General features: G+C 36.9%; 1 protein-coding gene across 1 annotated transcript; it reads right to left on the reverse strand.

Annotated features, from left to right (window-relative positions):
• Window positions 1–8266: 8266 nt before the first annotated feature.
• CENPW (centromere protein W) lies at window positions 8267–16323 on the reverse strand. Its single transcript, XM_074580799.1, has 3 exons — window positions 16102–16323; window positions 11022–11135; window positions 8267–9316 (listed from the first exon to the last, which is right to left on the reverse strand). Exons 1-3 carry the CDS (start codon window positions 16189–16191, stop codon window positions 9290–9292), a joined length of 231 nt encoding a protein of 76 aa, XP_074436900.1. The 5' UTR covers window positions 16192–16323; the 3' UTR covers window positions 8267–9289.
• Between the last annotated feature and the right edge of the window lie 265 nt (window positions 16324–16588).

Genomic DNA, 16588 nt, shown 5'->3' on the forward strand with positions numbered 1-16588 from the left:
TCTTTTCAAGAGGGATGCAGACAGGAATTAAACTTACTAAGCTCTAAAAATATCATACATAAGCTTTTTAGCAAACATAATTTTACATGGAATTTGCAAGAGAAAACTTGAAAAAACTTGGTGTTTCAGAAGTGTTTCTTTACTATTAGTATTTTGATTGTTTGTGCAATAACTTCATGTTAGTTTTTTTAAAAAACTGATATTAGTACAATTTATAAAGTCACAGTTGTAGTATAGCTTTAAACATTCAGCTTTTAATTTTTAGAAGTTTTCTCAAAGGAATATGTCATCCTCAGAGAAAAAAAATATAAAGAAAATTAAACAAAATGTTTTTCAATCAATAATTGACACACTAAAGAAATTAAATTCTCTTGGTTCACATTTACATTGGTTCTGATGCTTTCTTCTTTTTTGCTAATAAGGAGAAAAAAAAAAGGGGGGGGAGGGAAGCATTTACACAATTTTTAAGCAAAAGCAACAGCATTGCTAACAAAGGTTCATCTTGTGAACTGTCTCCCCAAAGGACCGTCCAAGTTTGGCAAAGAACTTGGAGCATTTGCTTTACCTACTGTTTTCGCTATTTACAGCCTAGTACCTGTTGGTATTATTGCTTAGGTTCCAGTATAAATGTTCTGCAACACTGCAACCATCCTCTCTTCTCCCTCTCCTCCCTTCGGCACTGAAGTTAGGTGTTGGAAAAAGAGGAACAGAAAATACTGGGAAGAAACTTTGCTTAGTCTTCAAAATTAAGAATATTAGGAATGTTATGGAAACTGGAAGACTTCTCCAGGAGATGAGTCATAATTGGATTTTCATGCTTGAATACAGGAATATGATATCAAATATTCAGAAAAAAAAACCAAAAACCTTTAAAATATCTATTAGCCCCTGTAGTTAGCAAAAAACCCAAGTAAAACAAAATAAAAATACAACCAACGATCCTGAACACAAATTTAAAATAATCTAACAAAAATCCTCTCCATTCTCAACTGGAGAGTAGCCTGATATTTTAAATTGATGGGTTCTTCAGAGAATAAAACATAACCCCAGGTAGTCTAGGTTCCATCTGGAGTTTTATACATTAGAAAATACCTAGAGTTCCTGAATCGTAAAAAAAGAAAATAATAATAAAATAATCTAAATCTCTTAAAAGGTGTATACATAAAATCCAGTACGTGCAGAGAAGGTCTTTACACATCAGAACAAACGTTTTAAACTCCATTTAGTAGAGACAAAAAAAAAAAAAACCTTCTTGGTAAATCAAAGAGTTTCTAAGACACCATTTTAGAGATACATGGCCTTCTGCTTCACCAGTAACTTCACCAAAAAAAGAGCCATTAGAAGAGTTTTCCTTAGAACAAAGGAATATCTAGCTTATCCCATCTTCTTCCCTTGTGAGTGAAAGTGGGCAAGCAAGAAGTAGGAAAAAAACATGTTAGCAGAAATATCCAAGGTACAATTCAGGTCAATACATGAACGTTTGTTTTGGAGAAGTTCAGTATAATTAAGCATCCATTCTACCCAAGTAAAGATGATTTGGAAAGGTGTTTTCTTTTTATTTCCAGGAAAACCTTGCAAAAGATGCTAGGTTCATGAAAATAATATGCCAAAGTAAAACTGCTGTGCTTGCACTCATCCTGTGTTTTTAATATTGCCTATTCTTCCGACTCTTGGCTATAGCTGCACTGCCAGCTAGCTGTTTAGCAAATAAGAAAAGTTCAATGTAAGGCATGGTAGCCTGAACAATAACATTAACAATAAAGTTTCTTTATGATGGTAGGTACAAAATTATAGTACAATTAACACCTCCTCAAGCCAGTAAGTTATTCCATACCTTGTTGAGACTTGACTTCAAAAATTGCAGTCAACAAAAAGTATCATTAAAGCCTAGGTCTTACTTTCACAACCTCACAATGTTTGCGTTTATGCTGCATGTATACGGAAATATTCAAGTGAACAGGGATAAGCAAGCAATATTTCAGAAATCTTGTGTAAGGGCTACCAGCTCCTATGCTTGGTTACTCCCTGAAGACTTATGTTTTCAGGGAACATTTAATATTTGAATTTTACTCACAATTTAGAATAAACTAAAGCAAATTAATGAAAATATTCTACATTAGTGTCCATAAAAGCACAGAAAAACCTACAGGAAAGGTTAAAAAAAGCTAGAAAATTCTCAAGGGCAGACCTGCTATGAAATCATGCAGAAAGACATCAAAGCCATTCCAATGCTGACATCCAGAGAAACTCCCCAGGATGTTACGGATACAGCAGTGTATCTCCCAAGACCTGGCCATCTGCCCAAAGCAGATTCTTACTTCACACACTCATGGAGAGCAGGAGAGCACACGCCACAGAGCTACAATAGCCATATCCTGCCTTGACTGTGAGATTGAAGTTCTCTCCTGCACAGGTATCTTCTGGGACAGTGGATTCAAACTAATTTCAGATCATTTGTCCACCAGACATTGTATAAATCTGAAATAATACCAGTGATGGAGCTAGACTGTGTTTTTTTTTCCTATTTGGGAGCTTTCTTAGCCAACTGTTCCTTCCCATTTTATAAACTTCAGTCAAAGAGAGGAAAAGAAAGCTTCACTTAGCTGTTGATGGCTCCTTTGAGGCTTTTGCCTTAAATTCTCTTGAACTCAGTATACATTTCAAACCCAACACACTGCTGAAGGATTCTTGTACTAACTACAGTGACTATTCATCAAGTTAACCATCTTTGGTGACTCTTCCTTCTTTCCACTGAAAACCAAACACCAACCCCCTCACCTCCCACCCTGAAAAAAAACCCAAAACAACACACACACCAAAAAACCAAACCAAAAAAATCCAAAAAAACCCCCCACGAGTAGCGGTGAAGGATTCTCCTTCTTAATTCTGCAGACAATTATATATATACACACACACTGATCTATCACAAACATCTATAGGTGAACAACCTGTTGATCATTTAAATGAAAAATGCATTATTGCCCAAATTCACATAAAGAATACCAATGTGCCTCCAAAGAAAATTTGATAGTTAATCCATTCTTCCGGCACCAGTGGACTTTTAAATGTTGTTGCTGCCCTAAAATAAGACTTCACTATGCTCTCCAGTCTTATCCAGAAAAGGAAAGGGAAACAATAAGGAAAAAAAATTCAAGATGAATTACTGTAAAGCAGGTAAGTTAATGTACATATACTGTTAGGTATTTTGCAAAATGTTAGTAATTATAGAAAAGTGTGCAGTAAACCTCTTGGACCAAGAAAAATGAACTTCTTTTGTCCACTTCTGATCTGAATTTTCCAGGTTTATTCATATGAATTTGCGGAAAAAACTTCCAGAACAGGCAACAGAAGTATTGTCAAAATTAATTACTATGTGGAACTCTGACAACAATTTAGGAAGATATCCCATATCCCAAAAAACATCAGTTAAACTGAAGTTAAGGCTGAACGGACACAGCACGTGCTTTATTGGAAAAAGTTTTAGAAGAGCATTGTTACTTAGACTACGTGAAAACTACTGCTGTGCTCCCCCAAAACCCAGCTCTTTAAATTTGGAAAGTGTGGGAACTCACAATTAAACTTCAGCATGAAAAACAAATTGTGAAACTACAGAAACACAGTTAAGATTGGCCAGACAATCATTTACTATGCCATGTGCTTACCTTTACCTTTTTCCTTACTGTTCCTCTTCTTTTTTTTTTTTAATTAGGGTCTGTCTTTAACTCATTTTTAATTGCTAACCAACCTTCAGAAACCAGTATTACTTAAACAGCTGACCAACTTTGGAAACTGCACTGTACACACATAATTTTCTCTGAAGAGTGAAAACAAACTAAAGAATAAAGAATTTAAACATGTTCAAATATAACCCACCATCAGTATGTTAACTTTAGGTTTTACCCTGTGAGTACCCTCCAACAGCTAGCACTAGAGACTTGCTTGTACTAATTTCAGCGACGCAATAAAATTTTAAAAACTGGCTTACATGTTACTTAAATGTTTTCTTTTATCTGGTTTATTTATAAAAGTTGGGCAAATTTCATTAAAACTGATTTAAATTATATAATCTAATCTGTGTGTGTACTTACCTGCTGAAGTTAAACAAACGAAAAAACTCACATTACGCTGTCAATTTCAGAGGTTAGCACAAACACAATTAGACCAATTTAAACCTGACATAAGGGATTAGAATCTTCACCTAATCCAAACCCTATTCCTTATTACATTTATTTGGAAGTGCTTGCCCTTTATAATTTTTGATTCAGGATCCGTTCAACTGCCAAAATACATAGCTTTCTGTGCTTTCCGGACACTCAGGCAACAAAATAGAGTCTCTGTTTCAGCTGACCCTGACCTAGCACTAGGAGGTTAAAAGCAAGCCATTCCTGTAGGAAGTACTCTTGGTTTTATTTAACTGCTGCAATCACATTATTACCCAGTAGTAAGGCTGTGTCTACATTTCTTTTGTAAACCAGAAGTAATTTTAGGGTTGTTTAGGTATTTTTCTACGCTCTACCAAGTTCTCCACGCATTGAAATCATTCCCCCGGGAAAGTGACCTTCTCTGTAAGAAACTTGATCTTACAGGTATCAAATGACCTGAAAAGATCTTTCAGCAGTTTAGTCAGGATAACATTAATAACCCAGCCCACAGGAGGATATTATGTACCAAAGCCTAGGTGAATTTGATGAATGTGGACTGCAAAGAAACTGACATAACCCCAACACTGCTCACCAAACAGTAAATGCATGAATTCCAACTGACTACGTCTGGAGAATCATGAGCTGTCAGGTGGGAAGATTCTTCACCAACTTCCTCAAAAAGCTGCAATTCTGTATTTAGCACAACAAAAATGCTGTCAGCGTCTTCTCACTCTAGAATTCAAAATACTCCAACGTGTAAGAAATTTGTCCTATTAAACTCTTTTATCATATCCAAGTGGGATATGATACCACTGCAGCTACTAGTACCATTAAAACATATCAAGGAATCTATATTCCAATACATATATAAAGTATATTAAATTGAACAACAATTACACACAGTACTTTGAAGCAGTCTGAAGAACTTAGATTTGACATGTATTTTACAGCTTTGGAAAAAGGAATTTTGTTTTACTGTAATCAGCAGTTTTAATATAAGTCACACGTTCTAAATATATACTCATAAGTCACCTCAAAACCCTATGTATTTAGGAGTTACAATGCCCTATCATTAGTTGTTCTAAGCTGATAAAAGACTAACGGAATGCCGAGTCAACAATTCAACCAATACTAGCTATATGTTTTATAGTTAAAGTTGCTATATGAGCAATATCCTGTACAAAAACCTCCTGCATACAACTGCCCATAGAACACACCAGTTTCTAAAAACAAGGCTACGTTGTACAAATAACTATAGACCTATAAATAAGAAAACTATCTGATGCTGAAATATTGATCTTCGAAGAAAGAAAAACCTTAAAGATCCATCAAAGCCTCGCATGTCTTTACACTCTCAGTAGGGATCAGCAGAGCACACTTTTTTGATGTGAATGAGAATTTTTTTTAAAACATTAATTGCCCTACATATGTCATCAGTGTGAGCTTGGTAGTCTTCAAAAAAATATCTGTAAGTGTCACAACCTATAGTATACTTTTTAATAGGAATAAACAATATTTTCTCTAATGAGAAGTTAACTGCACAGAAGAAAAAGACAGTTTTTGTTCTATCTCCACCTTATGGCAAGGAAAAGAATTTTCATATTACAGCATACATATTTCTGGATTTTTTTTTCCTTTACTTATCACTATAGCCAGAGAATATTTACTATTTTTATTATGCAATTTAAGATTCTTTTTTAGCAACCGTGCACTCCTCCACAAACAAGCAGAATGAAACTCCAAGCCATAAATATTGTCTCTAGCACCTGTGCTGATTTTCTGAATCAAAAGACTTCAAGATCCGATGTAACTTTAGATTCAAATAGCCAAGTGATTAGTTGGGCCCTCACCCACAAGAGTATACAAGTTCATATAATCCTGTTGACTCCATTAAGAGCTAAGCAGCTACATCTCTCCATAGATCTAACCTTCACTGATACAACATTCTTAATGTTCACACTGTTTAAAAATAGTTTTAAACTTAATAATCAGTGAATTATACCACTCAGAAAATAAACGCGTCCTACAAATTAAAACAAAAGTACACACAAATCTAGTTTTAAAGCTTTCACAGCTACCTTCTCTCTTCGCTTATCTTGCAAGCAAAATGATGCAACCATGACAGCTGGAATAGTGCATACTCCTCACAAGAAGACTTAGTCAAGTTGGCAAACACTAGATCCTCTTTCATCACTCCATACATGAGATGAAACAAAAATAGCAGCAGCAGCACCCCACAAGGCAAAACACACTCTTCCCACACAGTCATATGTGTATTAATACACATTTTTCTTCTTCTTTTGTGCCTTAATATCTTGTGATACCACTCACTGGCCCAGTGACTAACATTAGCTACAAGAAAAGCTGGAAACGAAGACAAAGGCCACCAGAAGTACTTTTGCCAAGTTCTTCTGTTTCTTCATTTTGACTTTTCCCTTGGTCATAGTGAAAGGGTGGGGTAGGACATGAAACAGAACAACACTGGGAGAGCTGCAGAGAGAAGAGAATGGAAAAACTAGATAATGTCTTAGTGTGCCTTTAATTTTTTAGGCCTTCTATCCTGCCTCCCTGAGGAAATGAAGAGTCACAACTGTATTATCCTTTAAAACCAGAGGAAATTCAACAGTGAGTCAATAATCTCAATGTTTTTTGAGTAAATTTCTCAAGGTTTTGTGAAGATAGTGGAGTAGAAGAGACACCTTACTAATGCATGACCATGTCTCTTCCCTCAATAATCCTTCCCTTTTTCCTCCTAATGGCAGAGAATCAACACAGGAACTCAAATAATAGAACCCAATTTCTTTAGGCTTTCTACCACAGATCTAGTTTAAAAAGACATTTTGTACAATTACTTGCTTTGCTGCTTTGTCATTAGAGATTCCCTTACAGAAAACATTATTAGTATATCCTCCAAGGTTACATTAATTGCAAGGTTAATAGGTATTTAAACAAGACTGCTGTAAGGAGCTTTAATTTTAAAAACCCAGTAAGGAAAATTGGGTAGAGGAGAGACCCTATGTATATGTGAAGGAGTACAGAAGAGCTGCCAAATAGGAATATAATTAACCTTATGGTGAACATTCAAGAAGATACCAGAAAAACATAATAGCATTGTATATTTCTGAATGCTTACCCACACTACATCAACCACGTCAATTTTCAGTACACATTTATTTAAAGTTTAAGAGAGAAACCCTGTATACCTGCCAAGCTATTCAGGTCTTCTAAATACCTGCCTGCTTCAGCTATTCTGAAATGTTCACAAAGTTCTGGAAATCTAGCAACAGGACATGTTTTGACTCAAACTTCTCAGGGCTTATAGAAAAAAAAAAAAAACAAACCTCTCCTATAAAAAAAAAAAAGGCACCTACTTATCCAAGAATATAGGCCAAAAAAACTGTACAAAACATTAAAGTAGTACACTGGTGGCTGGTTTTAACCCTTCCTTGCCTCCCCTTCCCCAATGGTAGCTGATTCTACGTAAGAACGAGAACATTCCACTAAGCTCAGAGTAAATCTTGCTCCTAGGAAAATCAAAAGAGTTAAAATGAACATCAAAACAAGTTCCAAAAAAAGCTACAGCACTCAAGCAATTATACAATGAGGAAAGGTATGTGGTTATACACGACAATTACAAGAAAATGTATCAGGGAAAAATTAAGAGAAAACATTTCTAACAAAGGAAAATTTAGTGTTGCAATAAAATTGTTAAATCATGGACAATAATTGCAAAGAAAAATATAAATATCAGATCTCCCTTATTCCTGACTACGTACTTCAGTCCAAATACCCTCAACACATGTATATTCACAGCTTGCTTTGTGAATTTCAAGGAAGTAAGAGAAGAAAATGAAGAATCAAGAATTTAGTTATTATATACAAGAAGCAGACTGAACTAAGCCCTATGAGTTAAGTAAAGCAGAAGAAAGATCTTTCCTTTCTGCATACTGTAAAAGGTTGACTTTGTATAGGATTTCAAAAAGTATGTGGACATGATATGAAATTTTAAGCTCTGGCATTGCTCCGGTTTCCTTAGACTACAAAATATTTATACAATGTGATTCTTTTTTCTGCATATCTAGAATACACTCAGTAACATGTTAAACAAAATTAGACTACTCAGTAAACAATGTTTTTAAAAACTTTATTTTAAGAATAGCTCACTGTGTGTGTGAAGGATCAGCTACCACATATTCCAAACCCCTGTATTATCAGGTCAAACTGTGAGATACAACTATATCTTCATTAAAAGATTTATTAAGCAAAGTGTTCAGCAACTGTTTAAAAATATTAGATTAGGAATAGAAAATTATATTAAAGATATTTTTATATAATGTAGATTTCCAGACTTCTAACAAGTTGGGATGACACTTTTGAGTCAGAAGGGGAAGGAAGTAGCTTGGCACTCATGCCAGTTTATCTTCACTATGTGTACAGGATCTAACTTCAAAAACATCAGCTGTGCCAGATCTTTTCTTTTCCATAATGTGCATCTGTCTACACCAACTGAATTAGAGACCACCAACTTGTCTCATATACCACATCAAACAATAGGCCAGCTTAACAGTTCAGAGCATGATTTAGAAATACAAAATAAGTATTCTTTCCCAGAACACAGAAGTTCTAGCCTACTTTTCAAAGCCATTTAAAAATATTAAGACATTTATAAATAAATTGAAGCCAAGATATTTAATACAGTAGTTTCTCTAGTGCTTGTTTTGAAAGCCAAGATTTTGTAGAGCTGGTGACTCTGCTTTGAACTTCATAATCTATAATGGATTTAGTGAAACCTGCATTTTTATTACTGTTCTCCTTTTAAAGTTTCACACATCTAATAATTAATGACACATTGTACCTAAAGAGTGAGTATGGTATAGGCATTCCTTCATTATTATGGAAGAAATAAGGTACATCAAAAGTCTTAAGTGACAAGTGACACGCATTTTAAAATTATGCATGAAGTGTATGAAAATATACATTGTAAGGTTCTTAAATTATTTTTTTAAAGAAACAGCAAGATACTCAGAGTCAGGAGACAGACATCAATAAAACTAAAGACTTCCACAAGTGCAAAAGCTGGCTCACAGGATCTCACATTAGTAAGAAAACACGGAAAAACATGCTTTGAAATTCCATTGTTCTTTTTTCTAGCCTCTGCTTTTCTTTAAAATAACCTGCAAAAAGAAAAAAAAAGTATATTTATCACTGCTTTTATCACTACAATCCAAGCAGCAGTAAGAGATCCAAAATGCTAGGCTACTCAGACCAAAGGTTCACCTAGCCAAACAATCAGTTTCCAAAAGAATAGAGTCACCAAGGGTAAAAGTCTAGGGAAAAGGTTAGAAATAAAGCAAAAGCATACAGAAATAGGCCATATCAGAAAGTATTTTTTTTTAAATTAGAACATTCATAACCAAGAATTTTCTAAAATAAAGGGCTTTTTTTAAAAATGAATGCTGAAAAATGGCAATGACACTCTCAGCAGATTCCTTGAAGCTCTTGCCCTGTGTTAGGCGTAGACAAAAAGAAAAAAAAAATAATTTGCAATTATGCAGCTACTATGCTCAATTTTTGTTTGCAATGCCTTGTTTCTTTCTATATCAAGAGTGCCAGACTCTTGGAAGGACATTTTTTGGTTTGGAGTTTAAGTTGAAAAATGAACTTCAAAGCCCAAGTGGGACCATTTAAGTGTTAAACATTATTAAAATACAGGCAGTTTTTCCTTTCTTCTCATCTTAAAAAAATAAATGGAGCACAAAAATGTTCAAATAATTTTAAGATCGCAGTTAAAAAGAAATTACAAATGCGTAAGATTCCAACTGTAACATTAACTTGGCTACCCTACACATCCTGTATATATTTCTGTTACCATAGTAATAGAAACTATCAAACTAAGCATTTCACTGGAGGGAAAAAAAAAAAAAACACAACCTAAAGACAAACAGAAGCCACAGGACCCAAATATCAGATAGCACTGACTTTTGTTCTTCCAATTTGCCCAGCAGTAGTAGGTGGCTGAACCGATAACAAATTAAACAGACTGAGTTCCTTCGTGAAACCTAGGTAAACCAGACATATCCTTGCAAGTGAAATGAGCTACAGAATACAAAAAGACTTCAGTCATAATTTCACACTACTCTAATTCTTTCTATAGAGAGAAAGCTGCATAACACCTTCCTCTTTCCCTTCTTTTGCATATACATAAAACTTAACATGCTTTGTAACGCAGAGGGTTCCACCTTCAGATATTCATACAGTAATTTTTGTTATGCTTAACTACCCATATAGCAATCCATAGTCTAATGCTCCCTTAGTTCTCTTGCCGAACACAACATTGCACAAAGTATCTGTTTTTTTAAGTAGCATCCACACAGCGCTGCAAGAATCCACTTAGAACATCTTTCAGACACAGCAGGTAAGAACTGAAGGTGTCAGTAAGATATTTGAACCTCTTTGAACTATTTCCCACTTGTTCCATACAGCTTCATTTATGTTACTGAAGTTAAGACAGCACGCTTCCTTGATATAGTATCTGAAATAAAGATCCTCCAACTTTGGAATTGGCTCCTGTTCCCTGGGCCTTCAGCGCATGCATGCTTGCTGGTAGACTACTGTGTAGGCTTACCCACATATTGAAACTATGCATTTAAACATGGAATAATCAAGTTAAAATAAGGCCATATTTAATAGGGCAAGGAGGCTTATTTTAATGTCTTGGTGACAGTGAATTATGTCAATGATAGATTAAAGAACATTACGTTTCTGCAGGTTTCGGATTATAAATAAAAACATATCAACACTAACACAAACTTTTGGATATGCTGTCATAATACATTTTACATTAAACAAAAAAGAAAAATAATAAAAATGCTTTATTACCTTTGCTGCAGCTATAGTGTGCTCGGGTTTAATTATTTTACTTTTGTTCTCAAAAGCATTTGTCCTGGCTTCATCTGCTAGCCGATGGAGAAACAGTAAGAAGCTCAAATGCACCTTTAAAAGAGGAAAGAAAAAAAAAAATCAAGAAGGATTCAGACTCTTTAAGCACAGTGGTGGGTTTTTTCAGAGCTTCATCGTTTGAGACAGAGGATTTGCATATTAGACTGCTTCGAAATTCCTGAAAGGTGTTCTCAGGAAAACAAAGTACCACTCACTTCAAATCTTAATAAATTCCCAAGACATTCCTTACTGCAAGACTCTTGTAAATATAGTTTAAATTTAGTATACTTAAATTATAAGAGTGCTCTGGAAATGATCATACAAACAACAACCAATCTAACAGAAATCAAATCTGATTTTTATTAGCAGGTTTTTATAATAAAATGTAAATGTAAGTATCAGAGAACACCAAAGAGCCCTTTTGCCTACTAGTAAATAGTCAGCTTTCACTGACTACAACAGCCAGACTTTTAATGGACAGCAAATTCATCCCTGCTTTATCACCAAATGGACCACAGACAAGTTCAAGGACTTGTGCCCTTTTCCAGTGCAAAGGAGCACTGACACTAATTTCTCCAGAACACAAAATTCTCAACTGTCAGGAGGTTCCATCCATTTTTTTCCAAACTCATCACTTACACAACCTTTTTACATGACAAGAACTGTAGGGCAGTATTCCATTCAATACAGAATCCTGCTCTGCTAGTACAGAAGCAGCAAAAACTTCAGCAGCCAAAGAACTCCAACTTGCACTAAAAATTGCCAGTGAAAAGCACCCCTGTGTAATAAGGGACCTGTAATACAAACCTCTAGCATTATACAGACATGTGAAGTATTTTAATAGTCCAACCTGAAAATTGGTAATTGCACCTTTTGTAAATTAAACTTTCAACAATATTAACTTTGCTACATAAAGTGTACAAAAATACTTTTTCAATCAAGACCTCAGAAAAATATTACTGATATATATGAAAATTTTATTTATATGAATTAGGTGATTATTTATTCTGCCATACCTGATCTGCAAAGCCTAGAAATGTGTGACAAGGAAAGTTACAAGTTAGAGTTTATAAGAAATACTTTGGCAGTGAGTTTGCAGCACAAAGAATCTGTTAGAGGGCAGGCATTTCAGCGTTCGTATGACAAGCAATTTAGGGGCTTTTTTTCAGTCTCCTGAACTAAATTAAGCCAGCGTGCAGCAGATCAATTTAGATAGTATTTGGCATCATTTGGAAGCATCTACTACATGAAAAGCAGACATTCTTGCAGGTGTAGTTAGTAAATTATCGAAGCCGTTTTTAAACTAGTCTTTAGTTACAGAAATAATCTCTGAAAGAATCAAGCAGTGGCACTAAATTAGTGTTCAACATTAGAACTCTCACGCTAGTTTGATCAACATGGAGGTTAGATTTCTGGAAACAGCCTGGAGGAGAGGAGGGAGGTGGAACAAAAGCTTCCATACTTGCAAGTCCTCCTGCTGAGATACCTAAAGGCAAAAGTGTTAATTTTAAAACTGCCTTTAAAAACTGCATCTTCTCTCAGAATCACTGTACCTTCATTTTTCTAATTTCAAAGTGAATTGCTTCACGTTGAGAAGCTTCCCCTGAACTCATATAGATTTAACATAGACACGTAACTAAAATCAGAACATTCCACAATAGAGCACACGTGTTAATAAATATTCCAGATTATTCAAGGCAATTAAGAAAGGCAGATGAAAGGCAGAATGACTGAATAGCATGAATTCGACAGTTACTGACAAATACCTAAGTGATACCACATCTGTTTAAAGGCGTTGCTTTACTACGTATTAGATTATTGTCCCTCTGCATAAAATTAAAAAACAGTTTTGAACTACTTGTGAAGACCACCTTACACAACAGAATGCTTACTTCCCACATAAGAAAGTTTGTACAGTTTTAAGAATGTACGTAAAAAAAAAAAATCACAACACTGCTTGCAGAGCAACTTCCACACACCTGCTCAGCAGGACTAATGAATAGTAGAGACAAGCGCCGTAATTTTGTTTTGCTGCCATAACTTCAGAACAATTTACTAAACTGATATTTCATCATTCTATGCCCATAACAAAGACAAAAGGAGGCATTCAATGCAACACTTCAAGCTTTTGCTGGAATGTAAATACAAACCTGCCCTTCTAGCACAAAACAAGCAGCTGAGTTCCTGCTTTTCTTCTGTAATTTCAAGGTAGAACAAAGTTTGCAGCTTTTTCGTCTCAGATCATTGTGGGGGGAACATCTGAATTTCCATAATAAAATCTTTACCTCTTATTTTCAAAAAGGTAAATAATTGAGTTCTAAGAGCACTGGAAAAAAGTACTGGTTTTAACTCTTCAATTAAAGACACTATAGAAAAAAAAAATCAGCTTCTCGAGAAAGTCTGATGAAATTTGTTAGCTACACTGTGCACAGAGAAAGACATTAACACTTAGGAAATAGGTTCTGACAAAGCTTCAAATTTCAAAAAGCGAGTTGATCAAAAGAATCTGAAAAGCGAGGAAGAAACTCCATTCAGGTATTTAATCAAATTGTCTGAATTCTTATGTCCTTCAAACTTGTTAATAAGCATCACATAAGATCACATTGGTTTATCGAGAAAAAATAATCTCTGAAGAGTCAAGAAAAGGAAAACAATCTGATTATGTCATAAAACAGGTAGGCAGACCTCCTCACTGGACTAGCTAAACTCCACAGCAGATTCAAACATAAAGCATGGATCATTCAGGCAGATAGTCCAGCAACTGAGCTGGCCAATTCTCATATTTCCCTTCAGAAGACGCAAGCACTCTGCTCAAAACCTATATGGTTTCGTCTTGTTAAGACAGCTACTATATAAATTTCTAAAGTATGCAATTTAATCACTCTTAAAAGGTTTGTAGGGATTAACAGAGACACTAAAAAGACAGTCTCAAAACTTATCACTTGTCTAATTACAGGAATAACACACAATTATTTTTTTTTAATAAATCAACACAGGTGGAATTTTGCTTATTTATTCATAGAAATAAAGAGCTAAGAGCTGTTAGCCACATGCCTAGTTGAAGAACATCATTGGCAATCACCCCTGGACATTCTTGTTTAAAGGTAAAGTAAAAAAACCAAGCCTCCTATCATTAAAGGCCATTTAATTTGACATCACCAGAAGGGATAACCTAAGCTTCCACCACATTATTAAAATTCATTCTCACGTCATCCTTTGTGTTGCAATGAGTATTTTCATAGCCATATTTTAAGCCAAATCATATTGTTGCTGTGCATTAGCTTCAGTCAATTCAATTCCCTGGTTGTCTTTGCAGCTCACAGAACACTAGTGCCAGGATGAGGAAGAGACGGGAAACAATGGCCAAGATTTGGAGGGATGTCCCACTTCCCCCTTTTCAGACAGCTACACAACCTTGAAGCCAAATTAACACGACCATGGAAACACAGACCAACTGTTACTAACAACTACAAAAAATTTTATTAGTGATTGTGTAAGTTTGATTAGTTCACTACTGCATTCCACTGAGAAAGCTTTGAGTGGGTCTGAGCATGAGCAGCAAGGGCCCAGGTCCTTATGCCATAAAATACTCCAAAGATAACAAAAGCAGAAGGAAGAGATCATATTTTTATTAGACCAATTAGAAAAATATGTACTGTTTACATTAAAATGTAAATCCTCTAATTACCATATTCACTCATATTAATCTCATCATATTTTTTTTTTTAATTTTGTATATTTACATTTAGCTTCATATACCAAGATACCAACCTTCATGATATAGCAAGACACAGCTTTTATACACATATCAAACATGGACAATTCGAGTCAGGGTCATGGACAATTCGACCATGCTAGTATACAATATGCATTAATGCTCCAAGAATCACACGCATTTGAAAACAAGAGGGCATAAGAGTCAAGCAAGTTAAGCCTATTAAGTTACTTCAAAGAATATTTTTTAATGCAGATGTTATTTTTTTCAGTATGGCAGCTACCACAAGCTCTCCTGAGTTCAGGCTTCCTTGCTGTAGTCAAGTGATTTCTTGGTGAGACAAACCCTTCCTGTGCCACAAATCCCTTATTGCAAGTCAATGGAATCCAGCTGTGATAGCCTGAGTTCTCTAAAACTTGATTGATATGGCTGTTATCCCTACACCTTTATTGGCAGTTGTTTTTAAAGCATGAACAGGTTCCCAAACACTTATTCTCGTTAGTTTACTAACAAGACTTGTCATTCCTCAGGTTTAGAGAAAGATTACTTAGAAGGCCTTCCACAAAAATATGAACATTCAAGATGCCTTAATAGCTTAGCAATTCATCAATCACAATTCAGTTGATCGAGATCTATATACCCAAATTGCTCTACGTAAACAACAAGCATCTGCATGCCTGCCATATAATCCAAATTCCTATTTCTCAGTCCACCTATATCAAACTCTTTGAACAGCAGTATGTACACGTAGTGACACAGTATTTATGCATCAGCCTGTCCCTGAATCCCCAAACTCACCGTCAGAAACCTACAGTACAGTAGCAACCAGCAAAGCAGAAAGCTGCAATCACTACGTATTAGTATTTTATTAGACTAACCAATCACCTGTCTCCCCACAAACTCTGCCTCCAGGTCACTGCAGAAACACCAGTAGTAGTAACCTGACATCCCATTGCACCCAGCAACTCCAACCTGCTCCGGTGCGCACAGTCCAGCGGCACATGTATCTCAAGCGAGAAAACATTTAGAGACTAAATGCTCCTATTTAGGGACACCTGCCCCTAGGGCAACCAGAATAATCGCAGCTGCCCCCCACGTCCAAAAGCACAACTGCTCCCGGCCCAAGGGAGTACTCATAGAGCAGCCCGAGCGGCTGCGGACGGCTGCTTGGAGCAGTCTCTGCCCCCCGGCCCATGCCCAGAGAAAGCAGGCTGGAGGCCGCCGGGGCCAGAGCTGAGGGGCGGAGCGGCATGAAACCTCACTCCGGGCCGCATCGCTCGGCGCCCGCCCCTCACCCCTCCTCACCAGCAGGTCGGCGTTAGCCGCCAGGCGTAACTGCGGGTTGTGCATCTTTATTATCTTCCGCAAAGTGCTGCGGGGCGCCGTGCGCTTCATCCTCCTCCTCTTTCCCCTCCTGCCGCCGCCGAGGCCGGGCCCAACGGCTGCCGCCCAACCGCCCTCCGCCGTTCGAATCGGCCGCCCTGGCGCAGGCGTGCGCGCCCGCCGTGACGCACTTCCCAACGGCCGGGCGCGGCACCACCCCCGCGGGAGCGCAGCGGGACGGGACGGGGCGGGGCGGAGGGGAGAGGAGAGGAGCCCCCGTCCCGTCCCGTCCCGTCCCGCCCCGCCCCGCCCCGCCCCGCCCCGATCCCGGCGGAGCGGCCGCGGCGCTGCAGCGTTTCCCTGGAAACCGCATGAAATGGTGGCAATTCGGGGAGAGCCGGCCGGCGCGTTTGCCCCGAGCCACCGCCGGGATAAGTCGAGAGGGAGCGAGGCGCCATCACACCTGCGG

This window comes from Larus michahellis, chromosome 3, assembly GCF_964199755.1.
Source record: "Larus michahellis chromosome 3, bLarMic1.1, whole genome shotgun sequence".
Lineage (NCBI taxonomy): Eukaryota > Metazoa > Chordata > Aves > Charadriiformes > Laridae > Larus > Larus michahellis.